Source organism: Phaseolus vulgaris, chromosome 8 (genome assembly GCF_000499845.2).
Source record: "Phaseolus vulgaris cultivar G19833 chromosome 8, P. vulgaris v2.0, whole genome shotgun sequence".
NCBI lineage: Eukaryota > Viridiplantae > Streptophyta > Magnoliopsida > Fabales > Fabaceae > Phaseolus > Phaseolus vulgaris.
In genome coordinates, this window is record NC_023752.2 from 6,615,234 (window position 1) to 6,629,401 (window position 14,168).

The 14,168-nt window shown below is 34.5% G+C and overlaps 1 protein-coding gene across 2 annotated transcripts; it reads right to left on the reverse strand.

Moving 5' to 3' along the window:
* Positions 1 to 1,047: 1,047 nt before the first annotated feature.
* LOC137826739 (uncharacterized) lies at positions 1,048 to 13,907 on the reverse strand. 2 transcript variants are annotated; one of them, XM_068632872.1, is made up of 10 exons: positions 13,450 to 13,907; positions 8,278 to 11,328; positions 7,860 to 8,093; positions 7,030 to 7,749; positions 6,070 to 6,882; positions 4,983 to 5,693; positions 4,070 to 4,894; positions 2,819 to 3,553; positions 1,878 to 2,697; positions 1,048 to 1,567 (listed from the first exon to the last, which is right to left on the reverse strand). In XM_068632872.1, the coding sequence occupies exons 2-10, from the start codon at positions 11,263 to 11,265 to the stop codon at positions 1,500 to 1,502; spliced, it is 7,914 nt and encodes a 2,637-aa protein (XP_068488973.1). In that variant the 5' UTR covers positions 11,266 to 11,328; positions 13,450 to 13,907; the 3' UTR covers positions 1,048 to 1,499. The 2 variants fall into 2 exon arrangements, with proteins under 2 accessions (XP_068488973.1, XP_068488972.1); XM_068632871.1 differs by having other exon boundaries at positions 13,437 to 13,803.
* Positions 13,908 to 14,168: the final 261 nt, after the last annotated feature.

A 14,168-nucleotide genomic window follows, 5' to 3' on the forward strand; every position in this document is an offset into this window, starting at 1 on the left:
CATTAAGAAGTGAACTTTAAGTCTAACTCAATCTTTTAAAACCGACTTATAAGATCAGCTTTGCACCCACTTATATACTATGAAATGTTTTAATTTCTAGTCGATGTCTCCAACAATGTAGAAATGTAGAGTGACTTGTTACAAAAGACAAACAAAGTTTGTTGAAGGGTATATCTGTATTGGTGTGATTTGGGCTCAATCTATGACATGGTCAACTCCGGTGTATTCTATGAAGATAGGTCCTGCTCTAGCAATAGGGAAGTCAGAATTTGGTTCAAGTTATAATAGGAACAGTGGGGTTAGTCAGTGATGTTCTGTGTCAAGGGATCAGTGTGAGGAAGAGTATAGGTTCCTCATAGTGGTATTAGCAGGATTTGATGAGAAAGCTACGTTTTAGGAATGCTTTTGTTCTCTGACCCAATAATTATGGGGGCAATATCTTTGCAACAGAAGTATGAGGAGTGAGTGCTGAGCCTCTGCCATGTTCAATTGTCGGTAGGTCCCAATACCACAGCAGACTCTATATAGCATATCAGAAGCACGCAATTTGGTGCTGTTGTATGTGTATACAAAGCAGGTAACATCCAAGCGCATTTGAGCTAGGTGTTCCCTGCTGTTTTCATCTGTGTAGCTCTGTTTTTTAATAGCAGGGTCATTGACTAGACTCTCTTATATGTATTTTGAGTTTTATTGATTTTCAATCTGTCATATGGGTGGGTATATATTAGCTGCAGGATATATATGTATCAATCAACACTTGGTAGCAACCCAAATTTGTATTTAGGATGTCAGGTTATAAAAGGCAAGGAATATCTTGTCTTGACTTGGGGGATGTTGGTGATGAGCATTACAGCAGTAATATTAACTGTAGAGTGTGGCATGGTGTTTGTGAGCTTATTTTGTTTATTTATTATGTTTTCTGTCTAACCATAAGGTGTATCCTTGTTTCTGTGTAATTTCGGTACTTCTTGTTCCCTATTATATGATATTTCTCTTTACTTGATAAAAAATATATATATTAGGAAGGACTATTCCACAGCCAAGATAATAAAAGGTGTAATCCATGCCATCACTACTATATTAATGGTGTGTTAGAAACGGTAAATAAGAACACATTTTTCCTAAAAAAAGCCTTGCTGATCAATCTAAACCAAGTTGATCCTCCACATCTGCAACTTCACTCAGTTCTAAACAGATTCAGCTTAACAATGATATATATCTAGATGTGATAACATTGGCCATTCTAGAGAGTTTTTTCCAGGGTAGAAATACTTGAGCTCTGGCAATTCCCAAAGTGTAAAGGTGATCAGACAATGGAAATTGAACTGTTTAGTTTCTCTCCCAAAGGCTGCTTCAGACTCTACCAAAATTTCCACATTCAGAATCAGTTTCTTCAAAGGAAGAGTAATGGGTTTCATATCTGCTCCTGTATCTTTGGTTCTTTGAAGTGTCAAGTCTGCAGGAGTAAAGAATACTCATATCCCTTTGCTTGCTTCCAATTACTCTTTTCTGCGCCTACTTTTTTGCCTGTACAACGCGGCAAGTCTTCCAAGCACAGAATGTTTTGCTGATAAAAAAATTAATTTGAAGAGCTTAGCATGTTAATATTTCCGGAGGTGTGCTTGTAATCATCCTTAATCAAAACAAAAGTTTCACTTATTTCATATAATGCTAAAATGAATGCTTATGCATGTGTATTACTACATTTTGAATACATAACCTGACACATTCATTTTAAATACCACCAAAAAATGGTTTAATTACTTTAAATGTAAAAATAAAATAATAAGAAGACGAAAAATTAAAAGAGACTAAAACTACAATTTAGCATATGAAAAAAATATGAAACAGTTGAATGTAGATAATGAGTTCCTCACCTCTATTTGAAGCAACCTCTGGAAGATCATTATGGAGGAATGAGTCAGAATCCTCCGATGACGTTTCAATTCCCAAAAACCTTGGCGCATTCAGTACTCCTTCAGATAAAGTTTTCATATTGGGGCAATCAATTACATTAGCTTTTTTCAAACATGAAAATTGCAGAGTGGTCTTCCCTGATAAAAAGCTTTGTAGTCGAGGTAAGGAACACAACCTTAATGTTGTCAGTCTTGTAAATGTGATCTCATCACAATCTTCTTCATCTTCTTTTCTTGCTATTTCTTTGATTGATTCACAATTCTTTATAATTAGGGTCTCAAGTTGCCCCAAACTTTTTGCAGTTTCAAATGTGAATAAATACTCCATTCTACCACAGTCCTTCACCCACAACTCTTTCAGATTGATGAAAGACATTGCACCACACCCTAATTTTTCCAACCGAGGGCATCTGATAACATTTAAAAGTTGAAGCTTTTCAGAGTATGGACTTACCCATGGGTGCTCCAACCCTATTGACTCAAGCTCATTTAGCTCAAATAGGGTTAATCCATTCAGTGACGCGGGAATTCCATCATGAACTTCCAATTTCTGAGAGGGAAATATCTCCTTCACACCAAAGCATCCTTGCACTCGAAAATGCTCTAAATTAGGTACCTTGTGCAGGAATTCAAAAGGCAAAGTATGTTTCTCATTTTTATCATCCTCAAAGCATAGCCGGAGAATTTTTAATTTGGAGAGGTAGTCTTGTGGCACATGTGTATCGCTCAACAACATCATGTTTTCCTCGTTGAGAGTCAGTGCCTCAAGTTTGGGAACAACCTAGATTCAAGCCAAACCAATTCAAAAGAAAATGATGGTGGAAGTTAGAAGGAGGAAAGCTGAAACATATACAATGAAAATCACAAATATTGGAAAAGAGGAATCTACTTAATGCTGTCACCTTTTCAACCATGAATAGAGGCTGTTGTAGCCAGCTTATAGAAGCCTCTGTAGCTGCTTCTTTGTGACTATGATGAATTTCTAATGTGAATAGCTTCATCTTGGGACAGTAGGCCACATGTAAGACTTCTAAATTGGGGCATTCTAGATGGTGTTTTGCAGGATAAAAGCAACTCAGATGTGTTAGGTTATGAAGAGTTAGGGAGTACAAACAGGGGAATTCAAAGATTAATATTTCAGTTGTTCCATTTTCTATTGCATCTTCCTTTCCAACAATTTCTACCAACTTGTCACACCTCTGCATTTCAAGAGTCTTAAGCTTTTCAAGATTGTTGGCGAACAGTGTTACCAAGCTTCCACAACCATCAACAGACAGTTCATGCAAATTGGGAAAGCTGACACTTCCTTGGGGAGTTTTGTTCAATACACATTTCAAATTTGATAAGTCTTTTAAAGTAAGTTTTTTCAAATGAAAGACTGTATCTTTGGTCTTGGCTTGGCTATCATCCATACCAAATATTACCTGAACCTCATCGGAGCTATGTACATTCAATTCTTCTAAGCTCTTCAAGTGAGAAAGTAGATTATATGGAATCACAGTATCTCCTTTACTTGCTCCATCAAATTCCAATTTCTTTAAACTACCAAAGAATTTGCCTGGATATTTAACGGGTCCAAATCCCCTCATCTCAAGATAATCCACTACAATCTTATGCTTTGTGTATTCGAAAAAACCCTTAAAAGTCACAAAACTCAATGTCAGAATAATTGGCAAGCCTCATATGCATAATTAATTTACATATATTTAATAATCTCGTATTAAAATTCATTTTTCTATCGTTTTTTAAATAAATTGTGAGTTTAATTTATATATATATATATATTTGTTTAATTTATATATTTTAAAATAAAATTTAGAATGCACAAATACAGAGTGAAATAAAATTAATGAAATTAGTAAATAAAGAGTATAAAATGTAATGAACATCTAAAGAAAGAAAAAGGCAAAAAGAAGATGTGAACTAAGAATATAATGGGAAAAAGGAAGGAGCGAAGAACAAAAGAAAAATGAATTAACCTATAATAAAACAAAGTTACTTCTGAAATGAAGGACTAATGGCAGTTTGTAAAAATTACATCAAACTGTTTTTTCAAAAATTCTTACTGATATCTCATCGGTTAATACTGTTATTTGACAAAAAGATCTAAAATAAAAGTACTTACAACTGAATTTGGATAATAAATTCCTTACCTTCTGGTGGAACAAAGTTTCAGTGGTCATGTTGAGATCCGAATGGAAGGTTAAATCAGAATTTATTGAAGACTTAATTCCATATAACATTGGAGCCTTTGTGTCTGCTTCAGAGAAAGTTTTCATATTGGGACATTTAAATAGCCTCACTATTTGCAGAGATGAAAATTGCAAAGTAGCATTCCCTGAATAAAAGCTTACCAGCTCTGGTAGGGAATACAGCCATAATTTTGTGAGCCGTCCAAATATGATCTCATCACAACCATCTTCATCTTCTTTTGCTGTTATCTCTTTTATTGACTCACAATTCTCTACACGTAGAGTTTCAAGCTTCACCAAACTTTTGGCCGTCGAAAATGTGAATAGATACTTCATTCTTTTACAGTCCCTCACAACCAACTGCTTCAGACTGATGAAAGATGTAGCACAATTCACTAATCTCTCTAAACGAGGGCACATAATAAGTCCTAATACGTGAAGCTTTTCGGTGTATGGCTTTACCCAAGGGTGATCTAACCCTATAGACTCTAACTCAAGAAGTTTAAGCATGCTTAATTTTTTCAATCCAGCTAGTAATCCATAATGATCATCAAGTTTTTGAGAGGGAAATATCTCCTTTAGACCAAAGCATCGCCTCAAAGAAAGATGTTCTAAATTGGTTACCTTGAGAAGGAAATCAAAAGACAAAGTGTCTTTCTTATTGTCACAATCTTCAAACGCAAGACCAAGATAGTTTAGTTTGTGAAGGAGGTCTGGTGAATGTCCATCCTTCAACAAGAGAATGTTTTGCTCATTGAGTATCACTTCCTTCAGTTTGGGAACAACCTAGCAAAATCAAATGAGTTCAATTAGAAAGAGGAAAATGATGAAAAGAAAAAGGAAATGGAAACATTAATAACTAATCCTTTGTCACCTCTTCAATCGAGAACATGGGGTGCTGTAGACTATGATGAAATTCTGATGTGAATAGTTTCAACTTACGACAATAGGCCACATGTAAACTTTCTAATATAGGGCATTTGAGATGGTGTTGTCCAGGATAAAAGCAAATAAGAAGTGGCAAATTCCAAAGAAACAACTTGGACAAACAAGGGAATTCAAACATTTCAGTTGTTCCATCTTCCTTCTCCTCTTTCTTTTCAACAATTTCTACCAACTTGCAACACTTATGTATTGTAAGTGTCTTAAGCTTCCCAAGATTTGTGGCAAGGGTTGAAGGGAACAATGTTACTAAGGTTCCACAATCATCTACAAAAACTTCTTCTAAATTGGGAAAATTGACTATTCCTCGGGGGTTTTTGTTCCATACACATTTCATATTTGACAAGCCTTTTAAAGAAAGCCTTTTCAAACCAAAGACTATTCCCTTAGTCTTGGTCTCACTGTCATCTATGTCAAATATTATCCTTGCTGGTTTGCAGCTCTCTACATTCAATTCTTCTAAGTTCTTCAAGTAAGGTAGTACATGAGATGGAATTACAATCTCTCTTTTACATGCTGCATCAAATTCTAATTTCTTTAACCTGCCAAAGAAATTGTCTGGAAAAACAAGTTTGTCGTAGCGAACTTCCTTCATCTCAGGATAATCCTCTAACTTCATATGCTTTGAATACTCAAAAGACACCTTAGAAGCCAAGAATCTCATTATTAAAAGTGTATTATGGAAATTATGTACAAGAAAAATTAATGAAGTTTGCTTGAAAAAGTAAAGTCTATTTTGGTATTCCACATACAATTATTCTAGAATTTTGGACATCTAATCAGACTTGATTATATACAACTAATCAGAAAACGTTGACCGATCAACTTAAAGTAGAATCAGTCTTACTAAATCTGTACAAATGGCATGCGTCATATCATTTTACACATAAATGCTACAGCATACAATTTATATATGTTTTTCACTATCGAAGTTATCATGTAGAATATTTTGTTACCAAAGTTTTAAATGCAATGAAAAATAATTATAAGTAGATGGAAATTAATTACATGATCCGTACCTGATGAGTGAAATGTTTTTGGAGAGTTGCATTCAAATCACCTTCCCAATACCATTTGTCTTTTTCTCCGGCTACAACATGTACTTTTTGTATGTTTGGAGCACTTTGAACTTGAGAGAATTTCGTCATTTTAGGGCATTCACTCACTACTAAATTTTCCAGTAGTGGAAATTTTAAGTCACACTTATCAGCACTCAAGAAACTTGTGAGATTTTTTAGAGAAACCAATTCTAAGGATCTTAATTGTTGAAACTCAATCTCTTGTACTTCTTCCTCTCCATTTTCTGCAACGATTTCCACAATCATTGGGCAGGAACTTACTTTCATCGTTCTGAGTTGAACCAATGTTTTAGCAGTTGAGCATGTCACTAAATTCCTCATCATACAATTCACCACTTCTAAATATGTTAAGAAACTGAAAGATATTGAGGATGACGCCAAATATGTCAATTTTGTACATCGTTGAATGATTAAGCGTTCAACCCTTTGAAGAAGCACCTCATGCTCAAAGCCAATCTCCTCTAGAGACCAAATGCTTTTTAATTCCAACTCTTTAAGTTGCAAAACAACTCCTATTTTTTCATGTGAAATGAGACTTGCAGGAGCCCAAATCGTTTTGAAGTGACAAAATCCCAATGTTAACCTTTTCAAATTGGGAAGTCTATGAAGAAACCAAAAGAGAATTTCAACATTCTTCAACCCATGCAACACAAGTGATTGCAGATTGTGCATTCTGTGAACATTAACAATGTAATTCTGCAACCACTCTCCTTCTCTGAAGCTCATCGCCAAATATTCCAGGTTGTATATCACCTGAAAAGTATATAAATAAAGTCATTAGCATATTTGGAACCATATTTTTTGCCAAGATATTTAATATGAAATATTTTACAAGAAATAAAAAACCTATATATTCTCAATCCTTCAATAGGTTCTTAATTCACGCTTTCTGTTATCTACCTTTTCTGTAGCCAAAACAATTGGCTTCACTTGTGAGTTTGAGATTTCTGTAGTGATCCCTTCCAGCTTACCACATCTTAGTATAAACAATTTCTTCAATGATGGCCACTCCAAAGTATGAGTTCCCCCGTAGAAACTCACAAGTTCAAATAATGATTGTAACGATACATTGTTTAGACGAGGAAACTTAAAGGTGATGATAGCATTTTCATTTGAACCTTGGTCCCAAGCAACAATCTCTTTCATTGCCTTGCAGTTTCGTACATCAAGAAATTCCAGTTTTTCTAGGTCATTGGCAACAGAAAGTGGAAAGAGATTTTTTAAATATGGACTCCCATCAACTGTTACGCTTTGCAGATTATTATATTTAAGTATTTCACAGGTGTCATCCTTCCACACGCTCACTAAATTTGGCAGCCCTTGTAGAACTATTTTATGCAAGTTTGTTTCATTTCTATCGCATGTTTGTGGAATCATTGCAAAGTCAAATATGTTTTCCACTGACTTGCAATTAGTTATGGTCAAGCTTTGAAGACTCTGAAATCTTTGCTCCATAAAACTAGGAAAAATTGTTACAAGTTTGTGGCACTCTCTTATTATCAAAGAGTCTAAACTGCAAAAGGAATGAAGACCGATATGGGGTTGCCAAATGGTATTGAGTTTTTCCATGCACATGATCTCCATTTTCTTCAACTTAGGAAAAACATTATCGATATTCCCCTACAGTAAAATTTTGTAGTTAGATGAACAATCAGAAGACCTCAACAAAAATGCAATTAAACAACAAATGATAGTAAGAATCAAACTCAATACTAAATGAATACACACACCTCAACCACTTCCGGACAAAATATATCCTCCATCATTTCACATTCACTGACAGAAAAGCTTTGGAGGTTCACCAAACGTCCAGCCATGGAGAATGACAGTAAATATTTCAAATTACCACAATCTATCACATTTAATGTAAGCAAATTTTGAAAACAATGCTGAGATTGGTCCCTCCATATCTTCTGGATGTTGATCGAGGACAACTCCAACCATTCTAGTTTTGGAATTGAAACCTGTAAGAACAATTAATTTCTCAAAAATAAGATTTTGATTTTCAAAATTTGATTTGTCCTAGGCAAATGGCAAGACTTGAATGAGCATGAACTTTTACTTCTTTAAAGGTTTAACATGCAAAATTAAATTAAAGATTGTAAAGGGTAGAAGAGGATACATATTTTTTGTAATGTTTTACATTACCTTTTCGCTGAAGAGTGAAAGACAAAATTTGGTGCCATCTTGCTCAACTTCAGTGATAATATCTTTGTTCCTGTTTTGCCCAATGTCTTCCAATGATTGTGCACTACAAGGCATCTTATCATTGGTATAGAAACAAGTAAATGTAGATAAAGATTTTAATGTTAAAAGTCGTAACTGAGGAAACTCGATATTGTCATCACTGTTAGCAGGGGTTTGTCTTTCAACAGAAACTATGTCCTTCAAAGAATCACAGCCACAGACTTCAATTTTTTCAAGCATGGTGAGGAGTCTGACTATGGAAAATGGGAAAAGGTTTTCCAATTTGTCACATGATTTAATCTTAATGGTTTTTAATCTGGAGAAAGAGGCCTCAAGAAGTTTATTGTTGCATATTTTCTCCAAATTATAAAGTTTGTAAAGATACAACGACTCCAATTTGGGAAAAGCCAATAAAGGGTGGAACTGTTCCACTGAGTTGATAATATATTGAAGGCCAAAATTGTTTACAATGGATAAATGTTTCAATTTCAGAAATCCTTCGACATTTAACTCATAGAAAACATCATCAACATCAATGAGTTCTCCCAACAACAAATATTCAACACTTTTAAACAACATTTTAACCCATGTTTCAGAATGAATGTCAATACCTTCTTTTAGGTTCAATACCAAAAGTTTCACCACTTCATACTTGTCAGGGATTTTGAATTCTCCCTCTGCGAGCATGTCAAATTCACCAATGACAATCTTGTAGCTATCAAACTTATCAAAATATAAGTTCTGTGGAACTTGGGCAACATTCTGAATGTGTAAGTCTAGGTTTCGTAACTGATTCAAGTGCCTCAACTCAGAAAGACTAGCATTTTGACTTTGAATATTCTTCTCGGTCTCCCATAGTATCATGCTGTCTCTCATATAAAATTCTTCCAAAATGTTCATCCTTGATATTACATTGGAAGGTATAACACTTAGTTTAAAGCAATTACTTAAGTCAAGAAGTTGCAGTTTATCTAGTTTCCCAAATTCAAGGGGAAAAATTTGAATGTTGGATCCTGAAAGAGTAAGAATTCGTAGTTTCTTTAACTCTCCAATGAGTGATAAGTCCTGTCCCAGAGTGCACCTCTCCAGATTAAGCATTCTTAGTTTCGTTAAGCATATAATTGAAGAAGGTAAACATGGCAAATTGAAAGCAGTCAATATCAAAACTCTGAGTTCAATCATGTCTTTGAAAAAGTCGTCTGGTATTTTCAAAAGGTGATCTTTATTGTCAATATGTAAGACTTCAAGTCTAGGACAATACATACTCCCAGGAAGATCATCAATGATATAACAAGAGTGTAAAAAAATTGCAGTGTACCTCTCAAGTTCATGTTTGTGAGGCCACTCATCGAGTATGCCATTTTTCATGAAAAACATGTGCTTTTCTTTGGATGATATTGAAATAGCAACATCACGCACAATGTCATGCATGTTGAAGCGGTCGCTAGAGTAACTTTCCCCCACCAAACTTGATTCTTTTAGCTCTTCTATTAACATATTTACTTTGTTCCTCACTTCTCTAATTGTGTGGACTCCTTGTATTAAACCCAAACCAATACAAAACTTCACCAAGTCCATAACCAAAGCATCATTTCCCATTCTTGCACAATGTAAAAAAATACACTTGAGCTGCTCATTTTTTAGATGATCATAACTCAGCTTTATAGAGAACTCAATAGGTTCGTGCCCTTCTGTAAAATTTTGCTTTTTCATTTGTTGATAAACATCCTCCCATACAAGGGAGCTTTTATTCTTTAGTGCCCTTCCTATGGAAACTAATGCTATAGGCAACCCATCACACATTCTTGCAATTTCAATGGCTTTCTCATCATACGCAAAATTTTGAACGTGTATTCCAGCCAGTTTCTTAAGCAAAGTCTTTGCCTCATTTTCATTAAGGACTCCAACAGAGAAAGTTGATCTCTCCTGCACATCCATTTGATTACACAATACTTGTTTTCTTCTAGATGTTAGAAGAATTTTGCATCTTTTGTGATCATCAGATAACTTCTCTTCTGTCATGTTATTGAAATCGGAAGATAACTCTTCTTTTTCCATCTTATCACCAGAATCAGATATATCATTAACATCCTGTTGGCTTCCATCATCTTCATCACTATATGGAATACCCAATCTATTCAAGTCCAACCCTTCCCACAGATCATCAAGGATTATAAGGGTGTTCTCCTTTTCTTTCATTAACCTCTTTCGAATGCGATCTGCTCTTACAATCTCACTTTCCTCTTCCAATCTCATTCCTAACATCTCAGCAATTTGTCCTTGAATTTTTGTGATGTTAGGATTTCTTGTTATATTTGCCATAACCACCACATTGAACAACTTCTTTTCTTGAGCTTTCTTAGCAACTTCTTTTACTAAAGTTGTCTTACCCACACCACCAACACCATAAAGGCCAATCATATTAACTGTAGAGTCTTCCAGGGCTTGCATAAACATATCCATAGTTTTTGTTCTTGATGCAAAGCTTTCATAGCTAATGTTTGTCAAAGCAGCATTAATGGATGGGAGTACTCGATAGGAAACTTCATCAAACCTTTTATTCCAAAGTTCTTCCACTTTCATTTCCTCTGCCATCTTTGTAGCATTTCTGCCCAATCGATACCTCAACGACAAGTTATTTGGAAAGAAACCAATGGAACATCTTGTCTTCGAATGTTGTTCATCACGAATAAAAAGTTCATACTTTTTTATCTTCTCATCCAACTGTTTTAAGCAATGTTGAACGTCATCTTCAATTTCTTCCGCATTCATTTCGGCATTATCAACTTGATGTTGTATCCTTTTCCTAGTATTATCCAACATCTCAATGTGACATTTAACCTCTTCAAATTTGTCATTGTAATTAAAAAAGTAGCTCAACTGTCGTTTCACTACACGTACTGCAATTTGCAGTGCATTTTCAGTCGCTGTAGAGACAACTACTTCCATGCTCCCTTGACAATTGAGACCTTCTCCTTTCCTTTATTGGTTTCTACTAGGGCTACCTTTTTTCTGATAGAAATGAAAAATTTCAAAATTTATGACTTATAAGGGAATCAATGCATAAACACTAACAAAATATAATTGATAACAGCTAATGCAAACTTCTAAAAAGTTCATCAAAGAAATCCTAGAAACTAGAAAATATAGAAATAGTACCACAATATAAAGACTTTAAAGGTGTAAATGTTTTAAAAAGCTCTTAAAGTGGATATCATAAAAGTTTTTGACTCTATAGACTGGAACTAATGTTATAGTTTTGACTTCATCACTTGCTTTTGCAGCTGGATAACCACCATCCTGAGATCGGCTAAGATTTCAGTAAGTCAATGGATCAACTTCTTCAGCTGCTCAAAAGGGGTAAGGCAGGGCAACCCATTGTCACCTCTGTTGTTCTGTCTGGCTAAAGAGAGTTTGAGTAGGGCTCTGCAGCAAGGTTTCCAAGATGGGAAAATCAAATACATGCTCAGTCCTGCAGGTACAACCATACCTTTTCACATGCTATACACGGATGAAATTTTCGTTTTCTATAGAGGGGCTAAAAAATCTCTGTGGGCTCTCAAATACTCTGTATAACTATGGTCTTGCCTCTCGTCAACTGGTTAACTCTGAAAAAAGCAGCTTCTTCGTTGGCAACAAAGCATCTCTTCAACGATGCAATACTCTAATACAGAAAAACAGGATTTGTAAGGGGGAATCTGCCATTTAACTACCTTGGAGTGCCTATCTTTCAAGGAGTGTCCAAAACAAATACTTCCAAGATATTAAAAACAAGGCCATAGCCTAGCTCCAAATTGGAAGGGGAGAATGCTAAGTATGATGGGAAGAATACAACTCGTTAATTCAGTGATTGGAGGGACGGTGCAGTATTCTTTCAAAATCTATAAATGGCCCGTTAATCTTATCAAGGAAAGAAACATTAGAAACTTTATTTGGACAGGAAGTAGAGACACTAGAGCTTTGGTCACGACTAAATGGAGTAAAATATGTAAACACAAAAATGAAGGTGGACTCATTAACCTAAAAACACAGAATCAAGTTGTTATGATGAAACTCACATACAACCAGAACATGTGCACTGATCTTTTGAGGAAAATATTTCTGAACAAGAAGGGGATGTTCACCTTCCTTCATTTTTTTTATTTGTCAATGTATAGTCCACTAATGATGGTCATCAATGCATAAATGTCAAAATGCAGTAATAACCTAAGGGTATGCTGAGTCAAGGGTACATACTACTAATATTTACTGCAACTTCTGTTACTATGAAACTACAGTATTTATAGATTTTAGACTCTGTATATTTCGAGTTGTGTAAAAGGGTAGATACTCCTTATTATATTACACAAATATATTTACAAACAAATCATAGGTGCACACAATACAATAATTCTAGAAAAATGAAACGTCTTTCCTATTCTCTGACATATTTATTCTTAAATTAGAAATGTATCCATAAAAAATTAATTTCAATATTAATCCTAATTTAAATGAAGGGAATTAAATAAATAATATTTGGCAAAGAGTAAAAATAAAAATGGATAAAAAAGCATTCAACTTATAAGATAAAAAAAGGAATGCAACTGGAAAGAAGAGAAATAAAGTTTGCATTAACTAATTAATTAAAATAAAGTAAATTAGACAACAACAATGAAATTAAAGTAGAGGGTCGAAGGGTCCTAGGCTATTCTATGCTTACGCCCCCACCCCACCAGCGATCCTAAAGATGGATTTTTCCTATCAACTATTAACAAACACTTTTTATTATCTTTTAAAAAAGGTTTAATATAATTCAAAATAAATAATTCACTAAGGGGGTAGATTGATGTTGATGAAATATAGATGTGAGGTTATTTTGCTGATAAAAAAAATAGATGTGAGGTTATTTGTGAAATTAATTCCGTAAAGATTTTAGAGTTGTTGATTAGAGATGTATGGTGTTTAAAATAATAAAAGTAGTTGATGATATGCAATGATTGAACCCATTTATGAATCAAAAAGTAAAAAAAAAAAACTTATCATTGTTGAAATATATCCATGGTCGATCTAAATAAGTGAATGAGATAGTTGCAGAAGAGATAGGAAAAAGAAAAAGAAAAGAAGTGTATGAGATATTTTACCTGAGTGATTCACTGCTGCACGTGATTTGTAGTTGACAGGGTGAGTGCAGTTGGTTCATTCAAGCACTGGAGCTCATAGCATCTTCAGGTGTCATGTCAGCTACACCATTAACAAAACTCTGTAGCATAAGCCTGCAACTTTGTATATATGTGTGTGTGAAGGGAGAGTTTTTTGTTTTTTTTTCTTTCTTATGAGCAAACTAAATTGAACAAGAAAGAGAAGGTAGAATAGAAGGGGTTGGTTATGTGGGGTTTGATGATGAAGTTGCTGTTTGAAGCAGAAGAAGAGGAAAAAAGGTGAGTGATAGTGTTTGAGGGGTTAACGTTGAGGATGAATCTGATAGGAAAAATGAAGGAGAATGGATGTAGCTGTGTGTGGATCTGATGCAGAATAAATAAAGAAAAGGAAATAATGTGCAGTGACATGTGTTTGTCTTCTCAAATTCAGAAGAAAGAGAAGAAGGAATATCCATAAAAAATAATTCTGCTGTCATTAAAAAACCTTCTGAGAAGGAGAACTTCATGCAAGGCCTGCATTATTTCTTTGTCTTATTTTTTATCTATTTTTTTATTTTTCATGTGTTTGTGTTTTTATTATCATATCTATTGTTCTCATTGCAAATCTATAACTTTTTCTTCATTTTGTCCTTTCCATACTTTAAAATATACCATTCAATGTTGACTATGGATATGTGTCCAGAAATCAAATAATATGTTAAACTAATGTATTTT

What these genes read in the sequence shown, in the direction of transcription:
- LOC137826739 (XM_068632872.1), bottom strand. Translation starts at nt 11,265, where the DNA reads ATGGAAGTAGTTGTCTCTACAGCGACTGAAAATGCACTGCAAATTGCA. An exon ending in TTTGTCCGGAAGTGGTTGAG is followed by an intron (nt 7,750 to 7,859) that starts GTGTGTGTATTC and finishes ATTTTACTGTAG; the next exon opens with GGGAATATCGATAATGTTTT. An exon ending in AAACTTTGTTCCACCAGAAG is followed by an intron (nt 3,554 to 4,069) that starts GTAAGGAATTTA and finishes GTGACTTTTAAG; the next exon opens with GGTTTTTTCGAATACACAAA.